The 26,396-nt window shown below is 31.4% G+C and overlaps 4 protein-coding genes across 10 annotated transcripts in view; 1 reads left to right on the forward strand and 3 right to left on the reverse strand.

Annotated features, from left to right (window-relative positions):
• Positions 1-2,091, reverse strand: part of LOC122630604 — a 158,002-nt gene extending 155,911 nt beyond the window's left edge. The window contains exon 1 of one of the 3 annotated variants that reach the window (XM_043815270.1): positions 1,179-2,091. Coding sequence is in view for 2 of the 3 variants with exons in the window: in XM_043815268.1 (XP_043671203.1) it covers positions 97-111 (15 nt within the window). In the remaining variant the exon portion in view is untranslated. Of the gene's footprint in view, positions 1-96; positions 720-1,178 lie in introns of those variants that run through there. The other 2 variants (XM_043815268.1, XM_043815269.1) reach the window with 2 other exon arrangements.
• A 434-nt stretch (positions 2,092-2,525) lies between these two features.
• Positions 2,526-15,960, reverse strand: LOC122630606. 3 transcript variants are annotated; one of them, XM_043815272.1, is made up of 6 exons: positions 15,733-15,960; positions 15,354-15,505; positions 12,276-12,387; positions 8,492-8,608; positions 6,976-7,478; positions 2,526-6,717 (listed from the first exon to the last, which is right to left on the reverse strand). In XM_043815272.1, exons 3-6 carry the CDS (start codon positions 12,384-12,386, stop codon positions 6,150-6,152), a joined length of 1,299 nt encoding a protein of 432 aa, XP_043671207.1. In that variant the 5' UTR covers position 12,387; positions 15,354-15,505; positions 15,733-15,960; the 3' UTR covers positions 2,526-6,149. The 3 variants fall into 3 exon arrangements, with proteins under 3 accessions (XP_043671207.1, XP_043671209.1, XP_043671208.1); XM_043815274.1 differs by lacking the exon at positions 12,276-12,387 and having other exon boundaries at positions 15,733-15,942; XM_043815273.1 differs by lacking the exons at positions 15,354-15,505; positions 15,733-15,960 and having other exon boundaries at positions 12,266-12,387.
• A 1,153-nt stretch (positions 15,961-17,113) lies between these two features.
• Positions 17,114-19,744, forward strand: LOC122630607 (transmembrane protein 230). Of its 2 annotated transcripts, none has more exons than XM_043815276.1 (4): positions 17,114-17,305; positions 18,818-18,927; positions 19,127-19,249; positions 19,420-19,744. In XM_043815276.1, exons 1-4 carry the CDS (start codon positions 17,281-17,283, stop codon positions 19,555-19,557), a joined length of 396 nt encoding a protein of 131 aa, XP_043671211.1. In that variant the 5' UTR covers positions 17,114-17,280; the 3' UTR covers positions 19,558-19,744. The 2 variants fall into 2 exon arrangements, with proteins under 2 accessions (XP_043671211.1, XP_043671212.1); XM_043815277.1 differs by lacking the exon at positions 17,114-17,305 and adding an exon at positions 18,059-18,615.
• Positions 19,745-19,937: 193 nt separating this feature from the next.
• On the reverse strand, positions 19,938-25,649 carry LOC122630603 (MATH and LRR domain-containing protein PFE0570w-like). Of its 2 annotated transcripts, none has more exons than XM_043815265.1 (9): positions 23,905-25,649; positions 23,266-23,749; positions 22,510-23,140; positions 22,147-22,383; positions 21,369-21,584; positions 21,040-21,222; positions 20,727-20,947; positions 20,438-20,593; positions 19,938-20,369 (listed from the first exon to the last, which is right to left on the reverse strand). In XM_043815265.1, the coding sequence occupies exons 1-9, from the start codon at positions 25,641-25,643 to the stop codon at positions 20,172-20,174; spliced, it is 4,065 nt and encodes a 1,354-aa protein (XP_043671200.1). In that variant the 5' UTR covers positions 25,644-25,649; the 3' UTR covers positions 19,938-20,171. The 2 variants fall into 2 exon arrangements, with proteins under 2 accessions (XP_043671200.1, XP_043671202.1); XM_043815267.1 differs by having other exon boundaries at positions 22,147-22,376; positions 22,506-23,140.
• Between the last annotated feature and the right edge of the window lie 747 nt (positions 25,650-26,396).

Genomic DNA, 26,396 nt, shown 5'->3' on the forward strand with positions numbered 1-26,396 from the left:
AGAGAGCGCGCGCGAAAGAGAGATAGATAGAGAGCGCGCGCACGCGTTCACAATTTACACAGCATTTCCCCAGTGAAGACTATCTTTTTCACTCACCTCTATCTTATCCATTTCTTAGCTTCGCGTACGTCACTCACTGTTCTCACAGTCATTTAGGATCCTTTAGAACAAACACACACTGTCGACACATAGCGCGATATATATATATGTATGTATATATATATATATATGTATGTATATATATATGTATATATATATATAAATATATATATATATATAGACAAGCCACGGGTGTGCGTGTATCGAGACGATATAGGTTTGACGCGCGCGGACCAGCGACTCACGGTGCGGCGCACGCCGCTGTCCCATCAAGACTACTTTGTATTTACTCTAATTATGTGACGTCACGGATACACTGCTCGCCCCACCAGCGAACGACGGAGTCGCACGAAGCTGGCCGAGCATTGCCGAGCATGGCCGAGGGCGACGCGCATGGCGCGCTCTTCCACCAGTCACCTGTCGTCTCGCTTCCTTCTCGTTTCCTTCTAACATGAACGGGGAGCTCAAGCTCGGTGAACGATCGAGCGCACTCCCAGTAGTGTTTCTCCTCTTCGACTGTACGCTCTCTGACATCTCCTACTTCTCTTATATTTTTCGTCGTCGTTGTATCGTCGTTGTCATCGTCATCGATTAAATGAATACAAACTCACCTATTTCTTTCTTTCTTTCTGTTTCTCTCTCTCTCTCTCTCTCTCTCTCTCTCTCTCTCTTTCTCTCTTTTCCTTTAATTAGAAAGATGCGGATTGTGACTTAATCGTTTATATCCTCGGATAATTTATACCTCGCATATATTGTACTTTATCTGCGTTAAAGCCTTCGTTCAAGTTAAAAACGAGAAAAAAATTTGGATGTCGTGCCTCGACGATTTACGAACGACGTCTTTGGTGCTGTTGTTATTGTTGTTATGTTGTGCGATACAACTACGTAATTACGCCGTTCACGATAATTTTACTCTCTCGTGTCGCTCTACTACGCGTATGATATTTATTTACGTATATATATATATATATATATATATATATATTTACATACGATTATATGTATACACACGCATATTCCCTTCGTTGGATCCTTCAATGTCTTTTTTTCGAAGGTAAAATAATATTATTAGTACTTACTTGTTCGTCGTCAGCTTATTCCTCGTCGTTGTTTTAGAATCGATCGGTCGGTGCTTGCATATGGAATTTTATTTAATACGAACGCGTTGTACAGTGCGTATTGCTGTCTCCTCGCGTATTTCGACATAATACGATGGGATAAAAATTCTCGAATCAACGTTAAGTTATTGAAAACTAACCTAAAAAGAATTCTCGTTGGTAAGCGCTTTCGTCGTTTCGAAATAGTTACCGACGCGCCCTCTTTACGTAGGACAAATTATTTTGTTATCTTACTCGAAAAATAAACGTGTTTACTTACGTACATATAATTACGTGAGTCACACAAGTACATATATAAATATATGTGATAACGTTTTGAATAATGTATCATCGTGAATCATCGTTTTAAATCAAATATCTTACGAAAACGAAGGGAAATATGTTAGCCCGACGAAATTTTACGACTCGAAATGAGAAATGTTTCATCGAAATTATAAATGTTCAATTATCGATCGAACGTTTTCACCGACGACTTTTAATATCGTTGATATATATTTATTATTTGACGTTTATGACCGGTTTATACTTTCACATTGGAAGAAGGAGACACAAAGCGCGATTATCCAGAGAAATATTATCAACCGGAAATTAAACTGACATCGTGGCTTGTAGATGGTTTATTGTTACTCGTTTTGGCATTAGATCGTAAGTGAAAGATAGGTTAATAGTGTGTCGGAAGTACAATATCTATTCGCTTACCAAACTACATGTTGTTGTGCAAGCACGAGAAAGCGGTGGTGATTAGGGTTCGCTTTTATGCGCGCCATTTTCTTTTCTTTTATCTTTTCTTTTTTCATACGCGTTTTCTCGACCCGATTTAACGATCGTCCCAACATGTCAACTCTCTTTCAAAATTGTCTCCATAGCTTCCAATATCTCCCACCCCATTCCTCACCCCCACCCTTTTATATTTTTTTCTGCAACGTTGATATCAGTTCCTTCGATCGAAATCACACGCTTAAAAACGAACGAAACATTGTACAACAATCGAACGCATAATAAACGAATTTCTAAGGTCATCATTTTTTCTTACTTTTCTTACTTTCTCTTCCTTTCTTCTTTTTATTATCTCTCTCCTTCCTTATTTTATTACGTTCCGTTTCGTTCTTTTCTTTCTTTCTTTTTTTTTTTTTTGGTTTTATTTTGGTTGTTTTATTTCTTTTATTTTTATTTTTTTTGGTTCACTCGTAAAAAAAGAGGTAGTATCTGCATATTTTTCTTCAATTATTTATTACTCAAAGCACTACTTCTGTATCAATTTCCACGATGTCTCAGCTTATGTTCTTCTTCTTTTTTTTTTTGTGTGTGTGTGTTTTTTTTTCTTTTTAATTATTATTAATATTATTGTTAATTATTAATTATTATAATTATAATTATTATTATTATTTCCGGACGCAGTGGGTTAGGTTAATTGTATGCGTACAAATCATGTTACCTAAAAGATACCTCGCATCATTCCAGACAGAAGAATCCTATTGCGACAAAGGGTAGAGCTGTTCTGTGAAGATAGTGGAGAGAAGATAGAAATAGAGATAGAGTAAATGTCTTGTTTCTTTTTCTTTTTTTTGTTCTTTTACTTTTTGTTCTTTTTTTGTTTTCTTTCTCTTTGAATGTAATCGCATTGTGCAAGTGTGCAAATCTGTATACTTGTACGTGTGTATGCATTATCTGTCTGTATTTTGTACGTATGTATGTATGTGTGTATGTACGTATCTCTGTCTGTATATGTGTGTGTTGTGTATGTATGTGTGTAGAACAGGTAAGTGTTGAAGAAAATATAACGTGGATGCCGCTTTCCGACCTTCGTAGGCCTGATTTACCAGAGACACCGATTAGGCTAAGGCTAGCGGATTTAAAGTGAAGGCTGAGACGAGAAAGTTAATCGTAGTAATTAATTAATTCGTTGTCGCATTCGCATAATCCACAAAATACGCTTTCGAACGAATACAATATCCGTTTTCTCGCAATAATAACGAGTTCATCACGTAGATTGTTGTTATTGTTGCTGTTACTGTTGTTGTTGTTGTTGTTGTTGTTGTTGTTGTTGTTATTGTTTGCTGTTGTTACAGATATTTCAAATGATTCCGCAGATAGATTTGGAAAATTGAAAATTGGAAAGTTTCCGCGCGATAAACCAATGCGCCGAACGTGTCAAATTGTAAACGCATTTTGTGCGTAAATATAATCAATTAAGTGTCTTTGGAAATATCTCGGATAAAAGCTTTAAGCGAGTTAGACAAAGATTCGTAGAATCCAACCGTAGATACAACCGAGACAGATACTACGTGATAATTACGAGAAACTCGTTTTTCTATTTTAAGTTTCTTTTTCCTCTTTTTTTCCTTTCTTTCTTTCTTTCTTTCTTATTTCATATATCACCATATTCCAAGATATTTAGTAACATGTGCATAAAGTATACGTATATGTAAATCCGTCGTAAAGACGGAATTGTGTGCAAGAGCGAAGAGAAAAAGTACAAAAAAAAAAAAAAAAAGAAAAAAAAGAAAACAGAAATGAAAAGAGAGAAAAACAGAGAAAGAAGAAGGAAGAATAAATCACGTTTTTTTCTCGATTGTAATTGACACGATCTTATAACGACGATAATCAAAGTCTCTCGTAATTATCAATTCCTTCTTTCTCGAACGTGCTCGCGAATTCCATCTCGAAAAAAAATCTTGACACCGTGTTTTTCTCTTAATTCATTAATTTTCTCCATACATATATATATATAAATACATATATATATATATATATGTATATGTATATATTATATATAAGCATATGTCGCGACATACATTATCGTCGATACGAATGGAATTTACGTGGCATTTCGTTCGCTAACACAATGAGCGATTTCTTTGTCTAGATAAAGTTCTTCGGTACCACGACCAGAACGGAAGTGGAATTGGGTAAAGTATCACAGCTGGCCCCCCCTTACGGAGACATCGAAAATCAAAAATAAAGGAGGGATTTTCAAGGGGGACCTTGAAGGAGTCTTTTAGACAGTCCCCTCGGCTCCCTCCGTTCCCTCCTGATTTCTCATCAATTTTCTTTCTTCTATTTTCTTTTTTCTTTTTTTCCCCCCTTTTTTTTTTCTTTTTTTTTTCTTTTTTTTTCCTTTACAATTCCGTCCACTATACTCGATAAATGACTATACTGTATTGTATCTTGTAGACAAAATTATACAAGTTGCAGCTATCTATGGTCATAAGGAACTCGAAGGATAGAGCCGAGGCGTCCAAGACTCCGTTTGCGCGGTATTTATATATATATATATATATGTATATATATATGTATGTATATATATATAAATATATATTTATAATATGCTCTATCAATAATAATATTAATCCTATGGTCGCCGCAAATTAATATTATTATCATTAGTCGTCGCTCGCTATTTACTTCGCTGCGAGGGTGCACCGAGCTAATCTCGATACTCGAGTATCGTTCAATGGAGACTTAAATGTCATTGTCATGATTTGACAAAAGAATAATTAATGTAAGTTACAACGTCGATACGTTCTCGAGCTCGTCTTTAGTACGTTACATATGTGTGCGAAAATTCTTCCTATGCTACAAAAGAGTCGTATCAGCCGATATAAAATTATATATATATATATATATATATATATATATATATATACATACATAGACATACATATATATAATATATATACATATATAATTTTATATAATTATCTCTCTGTTCGGTCGATTGGGGAACTCAAATCGCTCGCGCTCGCGCCAATGCCGTGCAAAAGCGATCGTTCTATAATTAGTTATCTATTTACTTTATTCTTTTTTTTTTTTAATTTTTTTTTTTTTTTAATCTTTCTTTCTTTCTTTTTTGTCTTTTTTTTCTTTTTTCTTTTTTTGGTTTTATTTATAATTTCTAATATCGGTTGCACCGACACAGCGAATCGAATCTATTTCGTAATGTTAAAGGGAAGCGTATCGTGATCGCGCGAGGTTCTTTTTTTACTAACATTTATCTCTATTTTATATAAGAAAAATAAGAACGCAAAATAATGAAATGTGAAATAAAAAAAATTATAATCACAGATCAATACCCGTGCGAGTTTTCGAAGATTACCACATGTGTGGTTCTTTTCTTTTTTGCGTCAACTATAAAATAAAACTATGTAATATATATACATATACATATACATATACATATTACATTAATATATATATATACACATGTTCTGATCTTAATTCGTATTCCTCGTTCAACGATGCGATATTACGATACTGTAAATTTTTCTATATCACTGTGTATTACTTCGTCGATGTTATTATATAAAGATGTTAAAAAAACTAAGAACAGGTTTTACAATCGTCGATACCTTTACACAGATTTTTATTTTATCTTCTAAGACTTTTCTCGTAAGAATTTGATATGAAAAATCGTCGTATATGACGTACATATATACGCAAGTACGCACGCATTTTGAAACCTCGCGCGAGCTCGGTGCGGAAACGCGGAAATTTCATAAAATATCTCTTTATTTTTTTCTTTGTCTCGTCGTACCAATTACTCGAAGAGGACGTCATTGGCATGTTAAAAAGACTTAAATAACGTGTTCGTTCCTACCTAATTAAAAATAAATAAATATTACAATGAATAATCTCGAAATATATAAATAGGTTTTCAATAGCTATCTGACGAAAAATTTACAAAGAAAAAGGAAAACGAAACGAAACGAAACAAAAGAAAAAAAAGAACAAAGATATCTCTTAAATTAATAAACGAACACATTATATTTTATCCGCGTTTATCCCGCGTGCCGTCTTAACCACAAAACGGAATGATCTTCGAGTAAATAAGAACGACAAGAGGCGTGGACTGTTAATTTTTTTTCTGTTTCGTTTTTCTTTCTTATTTTTTGTTTTGTTTTGTTATTTCCTTTTCAATCGTAAACAACAGATCTAATCGTCGTTGTTCGCGACATCCGTTCCACCATCACCTTCGTTGCTATCGTCAACGTTCGACGCTCCTTCGGTGTCCTCGACAACGACGACATCTTTTTGTTTTTCATTTTCACCTTCTTTCTCTTCAGTAACCTCTATCCTTTCCTCTTGTTCTTCGATAGGTTCAAGAATTTCCTCGTCCCGAGCATAACTCTCATCTTCCGGTTCCTCTACAACGACTTCAGCTTCCTCGTTAGAGTCCGAACCACCTTCTCGTATCGTTTCTTCACCCTCGGCCTCTTGTACTTCGGTTGACGCAACACTGTTATCCTCATCGCCACGAAGGGCTGCTATAACCCTTTGTTCAACGTTCAGTTGTCTAACCGCATTTTCCAGATTCTCCCTGAGTATATTGCTAGCTTCGTTTTCCGTCTCTTGCCACGACAACGGCGTGAATATCATACGAACTGTTTGAAATAGCTTCCTAAAACCTAATTTCTTGTACAAGCTCTGGCTGGCCTCGTTTTCCGGACGTATAACTACGAACGGATTGTAACCCCTTTCGGCTACGCGCTTCGTCAGGTACCTACAAAAGGTTTTTTCGAGAAAAAAAAAAGAAAGAAAGAAAAAAAAAAAGAAAAGAAAAGGGAAAAAAAAAAGAAAAGAGAAATAGAAAAATTGTATTCTTCGTATCAATAATAATACTTTCTTTTTCTTTCTTTTTTTTTTTTTTTTTTTTTGTTAAAATTAATTAATTCATAATTATCAATTCATCAAATGGAATAAATTTTCGATTGATTATATCGATGGACCGATTTAATTTCTATTTAAATAATACTCTTACCTTGCTAATTTTGTCCCGTAACCTTTCCTACGATACTCGGGCTTGGTTTGCATCGAAAACATAGCACCGTAATACGACTGCACCATCCAAGCGGCTAAACTCTCCTTGCAGAATACACCCCCGGCAGGTAAGGTCTTGATCAATCGTAAAAAGACCTCATGACTTTCTATGTCATTAGCGGGATATAGCTCGTAAATTCCTTCAGCATGTTCGGCCTTCAATGGTAATACTTGAACGTCCGGATCACTCTCCTCTTCCGATTCCTCGTTTTGATCCAAAAGGAGTGGATCTTCGCAAGCCCAAACATCGACGATCACCATGTCGACGTTACCGGTATTCTTATAGAATTCTACCAATTTATTAGCGATGTTTATGTGAACGAAATTAATGTAAAGAGGCCTTGACCAGTCGATCAGTACATCCTCGTCACGCAATAGATAAAGTTGTTCCAGTTGATCGTTAGGACAGAAAACCCCTACGCTTTCATAGACCAAACCATGAGGCTGAAAAATAATATATTTAAACGTTAATAAAATTATTCCTTCTTAGTAATATGCTAAAGAACCTTGATAGTGAGTTAGCAGACTTTTTTGGCTCCGGAATGTCTGCTTAGAAAGAGAAAGAAAGAAGACAGAGAAAGAAAAAGAGAGAGTTGGACACTCGAAGGAGTAATTATTGAGAGAGCAAATATAATTCAAGATAAAATTAACGGTTGTCAACGGTGGTCGGATAGAAGATCGAGGTGAAAGTAGAAGAGAGAGAGAGAGAGAGAGAGAAAGAGAGAGAGGAAAGACAAATTCGAGGACGAAGTAAAAATTTGGCGAAGGGCCAATTGTGAATATGGGCCAATCCTTGTGTACCCTAACTCCCACTCAACCTATTCCTCTCTCTCTCTCTCTCTCTCTCTCTCTCTCTCTCTCTCTCTCGACTTCTATTTCTTTCTCTCTATCTCTCTCTATTTCTCTCCGACTGTCTATTTCTCTTTTAAAATACGTCGTTTCCAGACACAATCCAAAGCGAACTAGTAAAACGGCATTGAATGCCCGTTTTCACAGTGTTTGTCTTATTGCATCGTTGTTACAGATATGTATATTCAATCAAGGATGTCATCGCTTTACAATTTACAATTGAAACTGCATCGTCCTTGCTTAAATCGGTTTCTACTTCACGACGTAAGGATATAAGAGCATATGCCAGGAAAGAAACGAAATTTCTAACACGCTAGCAAACGTCTTTCTTTTTTCTTTTTTTCTTTTTACTTTTTTCTTTTTTCTTTTTTCTTTTTTTTTTTTTTTTTTTGGAAGAATGCACGAAACTCGAACGATATTATCATTTGATGGGCTCGTGTTTGCATCATTTATATGCGCATTTCTTTTTTTCTATTTCTTTTTTCGTAATCTCATACGATTTTTCATAAACGATGCACGAGCGAAAGAATTTTGACAATGATTCGTACGTACATTGTGTGTGTGTGTGTGTGTAAATATAAAAGAAAGAAAATTTTGTTTAAACTTACAGAAAGTGTCATTCCTGGGAAGTGCAGACATATTTGTACGTTCGGCCATTCGTTTGGCACATAAAAATAGAATTCCCATACTTTGTCCTTCATGTAGGTCAACAGTGTCTGATGGAACTGCAAAACGAAAGACGATTGTTAAGGATAGAAAAAAGAAAAAGAAGACAAAAAAACTCATTGAATCGTACAAAAGAATGTCGTTTCACTTTAAACGCATAACAGTTATGATATTTCAAATTAAATTGAATTGATCCTGTAATTAATTCGACGAGTAAAATGTAAGAATGCGAATAATCAAAATGAAAGAGCGAAGAAAGATATTTAACGAGGATGTAAATAAAACGGATTTGGCCGAAGGCGATGACTCGAGACACGTTAAATCTTAAAATAACCAAACACGTGTTTAACGTGTCCAATATTGTACACGTGTACCAACAATATATGAATTATTTTATGAAATAATATTCTTTCTACTCGGTCCTTGACATCGATCGATAAGAAAAGAATAGTAGTATATTATATAAATGTAAAACGAGCTAAAAAAACTTTATTACGATCATCAATTTGTAAATGGATAAAAACGAAAATAATTGACGAGGCAATTTTAATAACTATACGAAAAAAGAAAATATTCCATATATCATATTTCATTATATATAATATGAAATGTAATTATTCAATTATTTTCTATTACATATCTGTTACATATCACTTGGAAATATTTCTTTTATTTGAAATTAAGTTAATATAATTCGATAACGTTATACGTATTTCATTATGTAGAAACACGATCATTAATAATCTATGCATAAAAAAAATAAAAAAAAAAAAAAATAAAAAAAAATAAAAAAAAGAAAAAAAGAAAAAAGAATAAAACTTGTATTTATTTTACGTAGATACACACGTACGCACGCGTATACACGTAGTACTCACATAAACTCACATGCACTGACACATTGATACAGTTAATGCCCTAGTATAAGAGACTATTAAATACGACAGCCAGCAATATTATCAAATTTATTACCAATCACGCTTCATTATATGCGAGTAAAATTCGACGAGCCTGACATTCATATAAAATTTGCTTTTCGTGTATAATAACGAATAAGAAATAAGATTTTTATCGCGTATCTTTTTCTCTTCTTCTTCTTCTTCTTCTTCTTCTTCTTCTTCTTTCTTTTTTTCTTCCCAAATTTCTTTTTTTCTCTCTCTTTTATTTTCTTTATTTCTTTCTTTTTTTTTCTATTTTTCGAGAATCGATACACACACTTCCAAATGAATTAAATCGTCATGATAGATGAAATAGTTAACCGCCAAGCTCAATCATATTTTCGTCTCGATCGTATTACGTCCGTTTAATTTTTATCCTGGAAATAAATCGGGAGTTCGTATTCTCGCGACATGCGAGAGGGGTATTCAAGGGTCAAGGTCGTACGGAAGCAGGCAAGCCTTCGCTTTTACGTTCTCGCAATGGTCGAATCGATGGACTTTAGAACGGACCAAACCCATCATTGAAAGTCTACAACTTTCGAGAGAAACATTTCAAAATTCATCTAATTCAACGATCCAAACTTTTTCGTTTCATTTTATAAACTGTCCAAAGTCTAATATTAAATATATGTTAATTATTTATATATATATATATGTTAATTGGTTCTAACGATGAACTAATAACGCGTATTTCTTTTCCTTTTTTTTTCTGTTTTTTCTCTTTCAAAAAATTGCGCAAATACGCAATTGGCTAACGATCTATTACGGTAAATAAATAAATAATATATAATATATATATATATATATCTATATGTATGCCTAATTCTCTTTTTACACGATTATTTTTCTTTCTTTCTTTTTTTTTTTTTTTCTTATACGATTTCGAAATAACAGTTTAGAAAACAAGAGAATATTTAAGTGATTTCTTTTTCTCTTTAATTAATCTTCTGTCAATGAAGAATTAGATGTTTATGAGGAAGAGTCAACAAAATGATGATGCATACGTATAACAAGAGAGATAGAGAGAGAAAGAGAGTCTCTTAATGTAACCAATTAAAAATTGAATGTCTACTTAAAAGAAGCAAAAAGTCATTCGTAATAGATTTTTTCCAAGTCATCCTTTATAATAATATCGAATTTGTTAAATCGCAATAAAATAAGCAAAGGCCGGCTTCACAAAGATATATAAATTTTGCACGTGACAGATTATTATACGCGACAATTATACACGTTCTTCGTCGTCCGTAATAATAATAAAAAAAAAAAATAAAATAAAATAAAATAAAATAAAATAAACGAATAAAGGAAAGAGAGAGAGAAAGAAAGAAAGAAAGAAAGAAAAATAGGAAAGAAAGATAAATTTACATTCCCACGGATATTATACGATCGTATCTAACCGCGGCAATTATTGTTGTGCCAATTATTAAAAGTTTCCGTGAAAAATTGAGATGGATTTCGGACGATACTGTGAATCGCTTACGTCAACGGGTTACGCTTGGTCTGGAATTAAAAGGAGTGAATCGATCGACGAACCGTATATGTATGAATAGTGAAAGAATCCGGAAACGGTGAACTTTAATGGATACTCATGAAGATTCTTCCTTCTGACGCTTTATCGTTGGAGTGTTGCGTTCCAAGTCGCTTTAAATCGTTTTGCTGTGGTGGCATCGCGAATATTTTAAATGACAGAGGGAAGAGTTTCGTATATGTACATATGTATATACTTGTCTACGTATGATGTACGTATGTACGTATGTACGTATGTACAAATATGTCTGTCCGAAGAAAACGTGCGAGAACAAGAGGAAGGAAACGAAGCCCCGATATAAGTGGGAGAGATCCGAATCTTTCGAAAGGAGCGTGTTGCGCAGGTGAATATTAAGCCGAACTGGCTAAAGTCGAGGTCGCGAGATCGGCACTGCGGCGATTCGCGAATAGAGGAGAGCCGCGTGCGAGAGCATGACCCTGACCTTGGACTCTCTCTTTCTCTCTCTTTCTCTTTCTCTCTTTTTCTTTCACGACTCCTTGGTACCGTAAGTCTACCTCTATGTTACGCTAAGAACGCGTCGTGTCGTGTCGTGTCGCGTCGCGTCGCTTCGCCGTCGGTCTTTCTAACATGATGAGAACGTTGATAGACATGTACGTAGCTTTTCATGGACACGAGCAAGTAGTTAAGACATGTTCGTGTGTATATATGTATCTGTGTATATACATGTACGTATGTACATATGTAGACATGGTAAATGTAGATTTAGATCACCGTAGTGTGCGTATCACGCATGACCTTGAACCTGACCTAACCTAACGGTTGACATTTCGAGTAGATTACAACGATGCAGTTAACTCGTTATACTTTTAGGGCGGGGTAAACACACGTCGTTGTTACCTTTCCGTCGAAAAAAAAAATGAGAGAGAGAGAGAGAGAGAGAGAGAGAGAGAGAGAGAGAAAAGAAAAGAAAAGAACCAAGAAAGAAAGAAAGAGACAAACAAATTCTCAAGAGCCGATAGAAACATTGTGATCCTCGTAAAATGGATACTCTTCGGAATCTTTTCGACTTTCTTTTCTTTTTGTTTTTCATTGCTTTCGTGTCTTTTTCACGAAATCCATTTTCCTGAACGCTAACAGCGAGGAGCGATACTTTAAAAGTAGACTCTCTCTATATATCCTTCTGGAAGTAATTACGTTCGACATTCTTTTCTTCGACGATGAAATCGATCATGATGTATCCTTATCCTCCATCTGAAGTAGAGATATATATATATATTGTGACGTATACGCACACGCACACACCTTCAACGAGAGGGGCAAGTGTTTTCCAAGGAAGTCGAGAAGCTCCGGCTGCTCTTCCTCCGTAAGCAGACGAAAATTACGACCTCGTTTCACTACTTTCGGGCACTCCATACTGAAATGAAGAATAACGGGATAATTGAGCTTTCAAATGATATATCATTCTTCCATCTTGATTAAGTGATTTTGTAATATCGTTCAAATTCAAACCGAACAGTGGTTTTTGTACTCGTGAATCGAATGAATTACATTTACCAAGAAAGTCTTTCAATTCATTACGGTATCATCGTTTGGATTGAAAAATAAAAATCAAGCCGTACGTTTTCTTATTCAAATTTGAATTGATCTAATTCACGATGCGTAGCACCCATTTGTACCGAGCAATTTTCTTATTACTTCTGTCGAATAAAATCAAATCTTCTCTATTTATTCGGATCGGTATTTTGAAACATTTTTAATAAGCGAATGTTCGGTATTCGTAAATAAAAATATCGATACGTGATATAAGTGATCGAGCATTACATCGATTAACGCTCAAAACTGTTAGTATTTCAATGAAAATATAAGTACAGTAATAATTCGTCGGTATTTTAAATATATACGGTCAGTATTTATAATAAACCTAGACGCGACCCAGACGTAACCCTGACACTTAATTATTTATACCGACCACTTATATTACAAAAAGAAAGAAAGAAAGAAAGAAAGAAAGAAAGAAAGAAAGATAGAAAAGAATGCTTATCGTTAATTAATCAAAAATACTTGACCATACGATTTTCATTTATAGAAAATATACATTTACAGCTCACGTTCATTTTATGTACTCGTGTATGTAGGATAATAATAGGATGATAAGGATTTAAAGAAAGTACACGAACCCGATTTGCGATTTGAAATAAACTTCGTGATAATAAATACGCAGAAAAGAAAGAAAGAAAAAAGAAAGAAAAGAAACAGACAAACGATTTAACGAATTAGCAAGCTCCTACGGTTATATGGGATAAAGAAAATATAAATAAAAATATCTTTTTCGATCGACAACGTCGACGACAGTCCTTTTTGACCCTTATGACTAACACGATAAACATTGATAATCACGACCTTTAACGCGATAAGAAACAAAATATGAAACAAAGCACGAATGAAAACACGATCGTACTCATGCGATGTTCGCCGGCACGTACGCACGCATCAAATCATTTACTCAGCACACGCCTGTAAGTACGCATGTAAGTACCTATATATATCAATCTTATTTTTTATAATACTTTCCCTTTTGCATACGCATTATTTAAAGCTGCTTGAGTAGTAGCACAGTTTGCATATGATCAGATACACGTGGGTTAACGTACGCATCGATAAAGACTACCATTCATTCGAACTCGAAGAAATGTTTTTGTTCGTTACGATAAATCCTACAAATGATTTCACAATGACGTAATTCCAAGCGATCGTGAATACTTCCATTACGATCGTTCACACTTATAAAATCGAAATTGATTTCACATAATTCTAACCAAAAGTTAAAAATTGTTATTATACGCTCTCTATTGTAATCAAAAGCGAAAAGCGTTATTACGTATGGATAATACTTTTTTTCTTTTTCTTTTTTTTTTTCTTTCTTTTCTCTGCATTTCAAAAGTATAATATAGTTATTTTTTAATAGATAAAACAATGGAAATGTAATAATTTTTCTTTTCTATTTAACTAGGATTTTCAGCGGATTCTACATTGTTTTTTCAAACTTTCTCATTATTTGTTATCGTCGTCGTCGTCGTCGTCGTCGTCATCGTAATGATTATTAAAGTTAAGTCGATTTCTATAGAGTATCGAAAGAGTTCGATCGTGTTATATGGGTCATTGTAGACTTTGTGAAACAGATTCAGCAGTAGCAGTTGGTCTAAGGTTTCCAATTTACCGACTATCCACGAGTCGTGGGGATATAATGCGGAAATAATACGCATAGTTTTACAGTCGATACTCTTCCTTGTAATTTATATTAATACAAAAAAAAAAAAAAAAAAAAGTTTATCACGTAAAATCGATATTAGAATGATCAGAAACGTCAACGTAACTTCGCTAGTCTATAGGAAAAATAAATTATGGTATCGATTAATTCGTCTGCCTCGTTGTACGATATTAACGGATAGTTTAAAAATTTATCGTAATCATTGTCAACAGGTATTGCACAGGATCTGTATTAACGCAAATAACATGTATGAAACATGAAATTTAATCTCGTAACGTAACAACAATTAATTGTAATAAATATTCAATCAATCGTAAGGTATGTAAAAATATATTAATTGAAATAACATTTGAAATAATTAATAATCATGATGGAATTAGCGATCGAAGGTAATTAATTTTTATCTACGTCTAATTTGTATTATTGTCAACATATAGATATAAAAAAGAAAAAAAGAGAAAAGAAGAAGAGAGTAATATTAGAGCCGTATTATAATTTATAAGATTCCTCGATAAGACCTTTTCTAAGTTTTAACGTATTACGACAGATAGCTTTAATACCATAATCCAAAGACATCCCCTCGATGTCACAACAACGAAGCACTATGCTTTCCGATCGCATACCTTCATCCTTTTGAAAAGCCGCGCGCGCGCGCGTTTCATTTGATCTCTTTGTAACACTTGTGTGTTAAGAATAATAATAACAACAGTAATAATAATAATAATAATAATAATATTAATAATAATAACAATAATAATAAAAATAATGATAACGATAACGATAATAATAATGATAGCGTTGGAATAACAAAAATAACCAACAACAATAATAATAATAAAAAAAGACAAGAAAAAATAGATAAAAAGGAAGCGAATCTTGTCTCTTCGTGTACGTGAAACATTCAGATCGATATAGAAGAAGATGAAATTATTACGTCGCGTTCGATTGACCCGGGAAATCGTCGAATAATTTTATCTTCCTCATTCACTGTTTAACACGAACGATATCTTTGAGTTATACGGCCAATGAAATACACTTCTTCTTCTTCTTTTTTTTTTTTCTTTTTTCCTATAAGAAAAGTAAGCGTGTATATGTATGTACTATCGATTTACCTGAATGAGCGGGGACGGTCTACGGAGGTGCCACACTAAAGCAGGCGAAGCACCACGAAGCACCGACGGCACGCGAACGAGTAAGAGATTCGAAGATACGTGTAATGATCCTGAACGTTCGCGATCGATCGATCCCCTTTCAAGGAACGTTCCTACGAAAGGATAAGAAAAAAAAAAGAACTTGTATCACAAAGCGACTCTTCTGTTCTTTCAAAGACAAAAAGACAGAATGAGAGAGAGAGAGAAAGAGAGAGAGAAATATATACGTATGTATGTATGTATGTATGTATATATATATATATATATATTATATATGTATATATATATATATAAAGAGAAAAAGAGAAAGAGAAAGAGAGAGAGAGAGAGAGAGCAGTACAGTGGTGACACGTCGAGGGCGAGACTGATCGCGGGCCTGTTGTCAAGGGGTTGTTTCAACGGAGGCACCCGCCCTCGCCGCCCCCTAAACCCGCACTGCCGCCCCTGGCTCACCGCCATCCTCCGAGCACTGTCCGTCGTACGGGTCGTCCTGGCGCATGCGTTTCCTTCTCAACAGTGTCGTATTTATCTCGCGAAACACCCTTTAGAATCACTTTTTTTCCTTTTACCTAAAACGAAATGTATGGTAGAAAGTAAGTCGTTAAAAAGACAGATGTATAATACTTCACACTAAATTAATTCTACGATTACGTTCTAACGTGAAATATGGATTTCTTATTTTTTACACGTACACACACACACACACACACACATATATTTATATAATTTGATACGTCATAAAATCCAATCGAACCATAGTCGACCGGTCGATGATCTCAAAATTACAATTTTATTAATACGTAGTAACTAGCGTAACGTTACCCCAGCAATTGTTCGCACGATTTCATATTCTACCTAGATGGACTTCGATATCTACTTTTTTTATCTATTTTCTTTCTTTTTCTTTTTTCAATAATCGTCCAATATAATATATAATCTATAAAGCATTTCATATCCCTTCGTAACGACCGATATTCTTCAGGCTCTAGTTTCTTCAAGAGAAAAGTAGAAATATCGGAATACTTGTTAGTTTCGAATAGAGATAAGTCACGTGTTTATATGGTTCGTTCGCACCCTATATATATAGCTTCGTTTCGGGTATACGTTTCCTAGGGTGAATCAGAATCCGTTCGGTGCGGCACGATGCGACGATTATGCGTCGTGGTTCTTCTCTGCAATCAGCCGGCACTGCCGTTCACAGCCTCCGCACCGTTAGACGACCCTTCTCGCAGATCGATTCCAGCGAAATTAGTGGAAGGACGGACGCGATTTTTCGCTTATTTTCGTTTGCTATATACGTAGTCGTTAATCGTATCTATTTAAGGTTCTCACGCGTTATGAAGGAACGTTGAGGACCGCATATTTCGAAGAGCCCCGTTGAAGTGCTTTTTCCTTCAAGGGATTTCGATCAAGGACGAATTCGAAGATAACACCTTTCGAGGATCGTTGATCGGCTTACGAGAACAAGCATCTGTAAAAGAAATATAACTGTGAGAAAAAGAAAGAGAGAGAGAGAGAGAGAGAGAGAGAGAGAGAGAGAGAGAGGACGATACATTTGCATCTTTAAACGATTAATTGAAATCTTTCGAATTTACTTGTAGTATACGATCGTTGAAATTTCTCGAATTAGGTCAAAGTTCTTTTAAGAAGTCTATTTCTATCTGGGAGATTTGTTGGTAATAAACGAGAAAAAGAGAGAGAGAGAGAGAGAGAGAGAGAGAGAGAGAGAAAAGTTCGAAAAAGAATTTGATTATTTTAACTTACGTATATAACGACGATTTATATAGCTATTTCAAAAAGGAACGTGTTTATTTGATAACATCGATTTACGTGCCGCTCGAAGAAGAACGATACCTTGATTCATTTTGATTAAATACTAGGCTCCAATATGTGGAAGAGCTGCACCGAGGAAGGTATATGTCTTCTGCCATTTTTAAATAATTGAAGGGTATTACTCGTAGAAAACACTCGGAAGTGTACCGGAAATCTAATTTTTTTTTTTTAGAAGGAAGAAACAAAACTTATTCGAGGAACAACGAGGACGTAACGATGGTGATACCATCTTTTAACGCTATTAATAACTTTTTACATTAACGAGATATATGTATTCAAAATCTATTTCTCATGTCGTATTCCCATTGTCGTTTAAAAGGTTATGCGATAGAAAAGAAAAAAGGAAAGAAAATTGAAGAGACATTTTCTTTCTTCTTTACTCTTTTCGATTCTGACACTTACAGTGTTTTCTACAAACGCTCTTCGATTGTCAAATAACACGAATACGTTATATTATTTTGGAAGATGACGATCGTGTTAATTAGTGCGAAGATTGCTTGAAATAGCTCGTAAAATATTTGAAGAGTAACTTCAAACGATTCAATCTCTATTGGATAAGACGTAATAATTTCAACTTACAAGATACGACAGTGTCGTTGATCGTTACATTTCGTAGACCATAACGAAGTTGACATTCTTCGATGAAACAACGTTACGTCAAATTCCCGCTCGTTAGTTTCGAATGTTACGAAGGTGGCAGCACCAGTATTGATGTTACACAATCGCCATCTGTCAACGCAATTCATCGAACGGATAATGTAACGCGAAGATTGAATAATATATATATATATATATATATATATATATATATAATGTATTTGTATGTGTATATATATATATATATAAAATTGTAATTTTTCATAGCATTAACAATAACGAAAACATTATTGAATAAAAATAATTATAAATTTATTAAATCAAATCGTACGAGACATGACGTACAATAAAAGTAGATCGTTAAATTTTTATTGATTTTCGCACATGACTTCTATTGTAATAGTTTTGTAGTAAACGGTACGTTACTATGTATTTTCTTTTAAGAACACAAATACGTTCGCGATTACAGTCTCGACCTGTAAATATTTCATTATCCTTACGTTGACCTCGTTTTTATTATTTCAAAGCTATTTTTTTTTTTTTTTTTTCTTTTTCTTCCATCATTTCACGATTTCAATAAAACCATGCTATAGTTATTATCGTACAAGGAAAAATCAATTCGTAGAGAATAGAAATGTATTATGCAGTAATGTTTACTCGTCAAAGCCGATTTCACGAAAGGAGTATAATTTTTTATGAACATGGATGATAATCGACAAGCTTTAACTGTGCAATGTGCGTTTTACTACATCATTGATGATCACAAATAAATGGATAGGTCGTTACGAGTTATGTACGTACACATTGGCGATGTTGCGGTAAACGTTTTAATAATATTCTAAATTAGATGTAAACATTATATTTGATAAGTTTTATATTAGGAAACATTAAAGCTTTTATAAAATTAAATCATATGTACAGAAGCGGTTTAAAGACAACATTAAATTCAATGTTTTGTCAATCATGAAAGAATGATCTTTGGCTTGTCATTATAGAGTTTGTTCATAATGTGAGCATGTCTGGAAAAGAAGGCGGTGGAGATAAACGATTTAACAACGTAGATTATACACTGCTACCTGAAACTGACGACTATGCGGATTCACAGGTAAATGAGTAATGTCTATTCGATCGAGTTGTTTAGAATATTCTAATATTTTCTGTTGAAAGACTTCTGGGAAAAAAGGAAAATAAATAAGTTCATCCGATTAAATGAGTTTACGACTATTGGTTTTGTAAATTAAAATATAACGTGTTTAAGGTAATCCAGGTTTATACCCATTAATGTTTAACCATCCCCTTTATAGTTTATGAGTCCACGAGCGAAAATACCATGGAAACCCATCTCGTTAGCTGTTATTCTAATTACGGAAGGATTTATTCTGTTCATAATGGCAAGTTTGATCGTATGTGGGTACATTGATGCCAAGGTAAAGTTTCCTTTTATTTGTCTCAATGTTTTATAATAACGATTATATCGATATAAAAATAATATTTTTACGGATAATTATGTTTACTAGATTATAAATTATAACGAATTATAAAGTATTATTAAAATAGTCTCAACTCTCTTCATACAATCTATTTGCTTCGATTTCAGTATTCTGATCAAATCTGGCTGCTGATTTTTATAGGAATAGTGAAGTTTATACCTGGGATTTACCATACGAGACTTGCTATTTTAGCTTACAAAAAAGTACCTGGTTACTTTTTTGAAGATATGACTGAATTTGATTAAGTTAGACATATGTATATAATTATTCACATCCCTACATCTATCTTAACGCATAAACCATGTTTTATATAAAGAAAAATATTATAATCTCATAATGATTTTATCATACTTCTAACGTAATATGAACCACGTTTGATTTTTATATTTTTTTAAATACTTATTTTAAATAAAAAATTCCCTGTACATTTATGTAAACTAAATAATTTCTTTTGTTATGAAGATTAAATCTTATTTTAAGTTAAATCGAGTGTTATTTTAATTACACCATATATCATTTTAGTTATTTGATTCTCATATTTACTTAGAAGTATCGACAAGATTATAAATTTTCTAGAAAATTATTATCAACAAACTGTGTAGAAATTTATTAATAGTTATACTAACGTATATTTATATATATATATGTAGATATTTGTCATCGAATATTACTTGGATCCTAAATTTTAGACAATTTGTATAGTCTATCATAAATGTATTCAGACATATTATAGATACATTATGTAATGAGATTAATAAACAAAAAAGTTTAAAGAATTGTACTTGATCTTATAAAGTTTTTATATATATCTGGACCGAAACAATAATTTTGAAGTATACATTTTTATCAAACATAATTCTTATGTATACTTTAAATAATCTATAACTGACGTACTGTTCAATTTCACTATTGTATCATTTACTTTCCCTGTCATTGTTAATGATGGATCAAACTGAGTATGTAATACCTGTCTTACCAATTGTTTACTAATATTTATTTGTTTTTTTTCTTGATCATAGGATTTTTCATAATAAAGGTTTGCTTCTGTTGGTATGTCCTATTAAACAACTTGCTTATTATAGAAATTCAGAAAAGAGTTTCATTATAATATAAGATAACATTTACCTCAAAAATAATATATATAGATAGCTCCATAGGGTTAAAACGATCGATAGTATGACCAACATTCATGGCAAGTCTTCGAAAAAAATCCAGAAACAATAGATATATTTCTTCTTCTACCCAATCAGAATTTATTAAGATGCGTATAACAGATGATATCTTTAATAGATATTATTTTATGTAGTTAGTTATATGTAAATTTAAACGATATAAAGAAAATAACAAAATAAATAAATCAATATCTTTACCTTTTTTTTTTTTTTTAATCATAAAACAAAGATCTTTAAATTACCTCTATTGTCCTATATATGCCAAGACCAGATGCATATTGATACAATTGTTTAGCAAGCATAATATCACTGTAAACTAAAGTTGCTATTGCTGCACGACATGTCACGTTATTAATAAATGTGAAATTATATTCAATTATCATATATCCCATTTTAACAATCAACTCGGTTTCTTTTTTTGTTAAAAATTTTAACATCAATTTGTCTACGTAACATGCAAGATCTGAAAGTATAAAAAGTTATAAAAAATATAACATTCGTACCGTTGTACAATTATTTATTACAATTAAATTAAAGTACCAACAGATTTCTTACCTATAGGTTCAAAACTGTTAACTTGATCTTTGACTAAAAATTGAAACATAAAAAATGCATATTCTGAAGATTCCTCACAAAGTGCATCCAATAAAATACTTATTATATTTGTTCTAAGATAATAATCTTCTGCATTACTTATGACATTCCAATTTTTACGATTTGTACTTATTATATTGCTTTCTGAAAATAATTATATTTTATATAATATATATGGTAAACTTATTGAATTATAGATAATATTTTTATTTGATTTGTTGCATCAGGCTCAATACATGATTGAATTAAATGCTTAATATTTGAATTTTTATAACTAATTATAAACTTACGCTTAAGTAACATGAATGCTTTAATAACTTGATTATTTGCTAAATAAATTTCAGCTGACAAGATAACAAAAGCAGCATCATGATACACATTACATATCTGTAAGATTTCCAGTAATTTATATGCTTGTATCCAAATTTCGTCTATAACTAATTTCGTTAAAATATATATGGCAATATCCAATATTTTAGATACAACATTGATCGCACCGGTTTGGACTGAAAAGCCCAAAAATGAAAAATAATATATTTTTTATTATTAGTAAGAATAATTAAATTAATAAGAAATCTATGTTCTAATATGATAATAATGTTTTATTATCAATGGTTTATACTTTGATACAATTTTTGTATTTTACATATAAGGGAATGCATGCAATTATGCTTCATAATTGAAGCAATTAATAAGAAATAATGTAATGTAATATATCTATTATTAAAATATATTCTTTTCTTATTCTTATTGATTTGACTATAAAGTCGACAATAAATCTCGACTGAAATATTGTTTTTGCTTCATTAAAGTATTTGAGTACAACTTAACATTAGAAGTTCTATATTATTATGTAAACAAAATATACTTGAAATTAAAAAGAAGCATATTTTTATTTACAGTAGTATATCTCTTTCTATTCTTTCATGAATAAAACAGCAGAATTTTTTTTTTTTTTTTTTTTCAAGAATGTTATAGTACATTATACATTATAACATATTATAATTTACATATTATTACATAAGTATTTTTTAAAATACTCTACTAATAAATTTCTATTGATTTTACCTGCGTGTTTAATAATCTTAGATATATAATATTCTGAGTGTTTTATTTCCGTACAGAATATTCGAAAGCAAGAACGTGAATATAATGATTGATCATTATCTGTTTCTTGATACATATTTAGCATATTAATAACATAGTCATAATCTTCGTGTAACAGTTTTTCCTTTAGATTATTTAGCATCCGATGTAAATGCCAAAATTTATCCCTGTACAAAGAGTGTGGTTTAGATAAATTACCTATAAAACAAATAGCACATGGAATATTAACATATTAAATAGCTTATAATAATATCTTATAATATCATATTTTTTGTATAAATACCAAAACGAAGAATATTAGTATTGTTTTATTTTAATACTTACTTATTGAATGTAATGTATATGGTTTGTTACAAAAGTTTTCATTATTATCTATTGACTTTGGAGAGATTTCATCGTAGCAATTTTGATACTGATGTTGCAATAGATTATTAAAAGATGACATTAAATTTTTATCCAATCGTTTTATTTCATTAGGATGTAACTTTTTTATTAAGTTTATGTAAACATCTTGAATATTCCTGTGATTTATTATGCAATCATTTAATATCGGTTCAATAATTTCTTTGTCCGGTTTTACAAATCGAAATAGAGTACGCAAGGTGTTCCAATAATCACTGGATTTTATTCTTTGTTTCATCGAAATCATTATATAATATGGTGTTAAATTATCATTATGAGTAATACTTTTGCACAAATTATTTACTACATGACTGGGATTCATTCCCTTCTTCAAGAATGCTTTTATTGTAGCAGAAATAACTTGTAAATGTATCCTTTTTTGTAAATAAAACTTTTTATATATATTCATAATAGAAGTTATATCAAATTGTTCTACAGTTCGAATATATAGTATTTCTACAAAATATATATATCCCAAAGACCATAAATGATCTATTACATTAGTAAGATGTTGGTTACATTCACAGATCACTTTATCAATTAATTTTTGTAACTGTAAAAAAAAAAAAGGAAGAGAAAGAAAAAAACATAAGAAATTTTTATTATTTGCACTGAAAAATTCGTTACTAAATTAATTATTTATAATCGTAAATAGCATTGAAAAAAGATTTTACATACGTCATGTTTATAAAAACACTTCTTTTTAAGGCAAAGACCATTTTTTATAAAACAATAACAATATCCCTTTATATATTTCTTATATTTCCACAGTTGTATTTTCTTAATATGTTGAATTACAGTTTTATCATTAGAAACACTATTAGCATTGTATGCATTGCAATTATTATTAAAAAATGAGTCTTTATTATTATTTACTGAAACAGAATTAATAGAAGTAGTGGTTTTAGCATTTGCAGATAATATATCTGTAGAAGAAATATCACTTGTTTGTATATTATCATATTTCATCGTGTCCTGTGAATTGGAAAATTCTTTATTTAGTGAAATATCTGATTCTGCAAAAGTATCAAATATTTTAGGGCTTTCTAAAATATTATGTTGTATATTTGTATCCAAAGTATTCTGATCACTCTCTATCATTTTATAATTTTTACAATCAGTTATTGTTTTACTTTCATTATTTAATATAAAAATCTCGTCTCTGTAAACAAATATTTATTATACTTAACATAATACCTGAAGTATTTAATAATTCACAATATAATTAGAAAAGTTAAAATTCTTAAATTATAATCAAATAATATTAAAAAAGGTTTTAACATATATAATTATATAAAATAAAATTAATATTCTTACCGAGTTATGAATGTTTCGGCATATAGGGAAATACAATCATCATCACTAGTATCATCTTGTGTTTTATTTTTTACTTGCTCTTGGTCATCTAGTTGTGTTCTGCAAGCTAATACTCTAGCTTCATTCAAATTGTCTTCATCAATATTTCCTGTATTTGTACTATGTTCTTTCGTTGGTATTGATTCATTTTTTTCATTTTCTAAATCAAATATTGTGTATAAACTATTAGAAACATCCTTCTTTGCATCAAAATCAGTCTTAATTGATTCTTGCATAAGTTGTGCTTTATACGGAGTGTTACTATTATTATTAGAATTCGAAGTTATATGATCATCTGTATTTTGTAGCACATTATTATCATTTTTATTTAGGTCATCACATTTGGAGAATGTATTACAGCTATTATTACTGTTAAATAGAAAATTATTTTTCATATCACAACTTTTTTCTTGTATATACGTTCTATCGAGTTTAAATTTTTTATTACTAGCCTTATTAAATTGCACTTCTTCATTTTGTCCAAGCCAGTTTCTTTTTTTATGAGAAACAGATTCACTATCTTCTTTAATTTGTAACATTGTATCAGTAGTCTTATCATTAATCGAGTTGCAAACATTTGTGGCAGCTATATTTGATGAATTATTAATTTGTAATTGGAACAGATAACTCTGTTTGCGACTTTCAATAAATTCGTGTACATTATCTACTGTTAGGTCGATTACTCTATTAGGTTCTTCAACCAAGGAACACTCATTAATTTTTACTTTTGATATTGTGTCTGTAGAATAATTCATATGCTGTGAATCATTTGACGTGTGCGTACTATTGTTATCATGTTCTTTTACTAGTATTATTATATTTTTAATTAAAATATTATTTATTACTTCTGGTAATATTTTTTCTTTCTTGGAACTTTGAACATCCACTTTTTTTATATCTTCCGAGATCAAAGGAACAATTTGCATCTCTTCTGAAAATTTTCTATACGCTTTCTCATGTAAATATTCATCTTTCAAATTTTGATTATTAATAAAGTCAATATCTGGATTTTCTTTGGAATTTAAATCATGATTCTTTAATTCACTTGTAATACTTGTATCAGGTATCGATACTTTTTCATCAGATGTATCAGAAAATAAATTTATTTTATAACTCTTGGTAACAATAGATGAATTTGTATTTTTATGTTTCTCTGTATATTCAACAGTGTTATTTATATTTAATTTACGTTTTTCTACATTGTCATTATCAATTGAGGGTAAGGGTTTAACGAAACAAGTTTCTCGTTCTTTCGTATATGATAAATTTGTATCAACATTTAATTGTTTGTCCAATTCTTTTTTCGTTTCTTTTTTTTTCTTTGAGCCATGTTTTCTAATAGTTCTCAAGCAAGATTTTTTTTTAATAGTTTTTGAAGTATACTTAACTTTAGAACGTATTAATTTTTTATTACCATTAACTGAAGATTTTCCTTTCTTCAAATTGGTCTTTTTATTTGTACTTATCTTACGTTTATTAATTACCTTTGCAGAGTTAATTCTTTTAGTAATCAAATATTGCTGATGCGGTGGAATTAAATTGTCTGCAGCAATATCACGCAAGATGATACGTAGATCTTTTAATCCTAACTTTGATTGTAAATTTTTATATTGGATTGATAAATTTTCTTTTTTACGGTTAGAATTTCTTCTTATAATTTTTGTCTTAGGAGATAGAGAATATTTCTTTCTTGTCCGCATATTTACTTTTTCTAGCAATGAGTCTATTATTTTTTATATACTACTTTGTAATTCTTTTTTATTTAATTGTAAAATAAATACAAATATAAAAATCGTAATACATATATATATGTATATATGTATAAATATACATATATATATATATATATATATATATATGTGTGTGTGTAATATCTAGATTTTATATCAATGACAATTCTTTCTTAGCCAAGATAAATTGTTTTACCTGAATGAATTGAACATGGAAATCGAAGGAAAAAAGAGAGAAAAAAAAAGAAAAAAAAAAAAAAAAAGAAAAGATTATTTATCTAAAGATTAATAGAGTCTTTCAATGAAAAGAAATATTTAATTGTGTTACCTTTTAATTAAAAGTCCTGAAGTATATAATGGATAAAATAATCACAAATTCCTTTCCGTTCGTAGAAATAACAAATTTAACGTTGTATTGGACCTTAATTAATGCGAAATCATGATATAATCGAATCCTTATAATATTTGATCTATGTATATTCACCTACATTTTCCCTGGAATTATAAAATTCACTTTAATTATGATTTCTTAATCGATTTTCCAACATCCACGCATTTTGTATATGACACGTGCTACGTGAAACCAATACATTTCTCAACTCATATTCGATTGTAATATTTGATCGAGATACATGATATAAAAATTAATAATTATGATCACTTTTTCAAATCATAGAAGTTTTGCTCTGTGATTTAAATCACAGATATGTTAAAAAGAAAAAA

The sequence above is a fragment of the Vespula pensylvanica genome, chromosome 7 (genome assembly GCF_014466175.1).
Source record: "Vespula pensylvanica isolate Volc-1 chromosome 7, ASM1446617v1, whole genome shotgun sequence".
NCBI lineage: Eukaryota > Metazoa > Arthropoda > Insecta > Hymenoptera > Vespidae > Vespula > Vespula pensylvanica.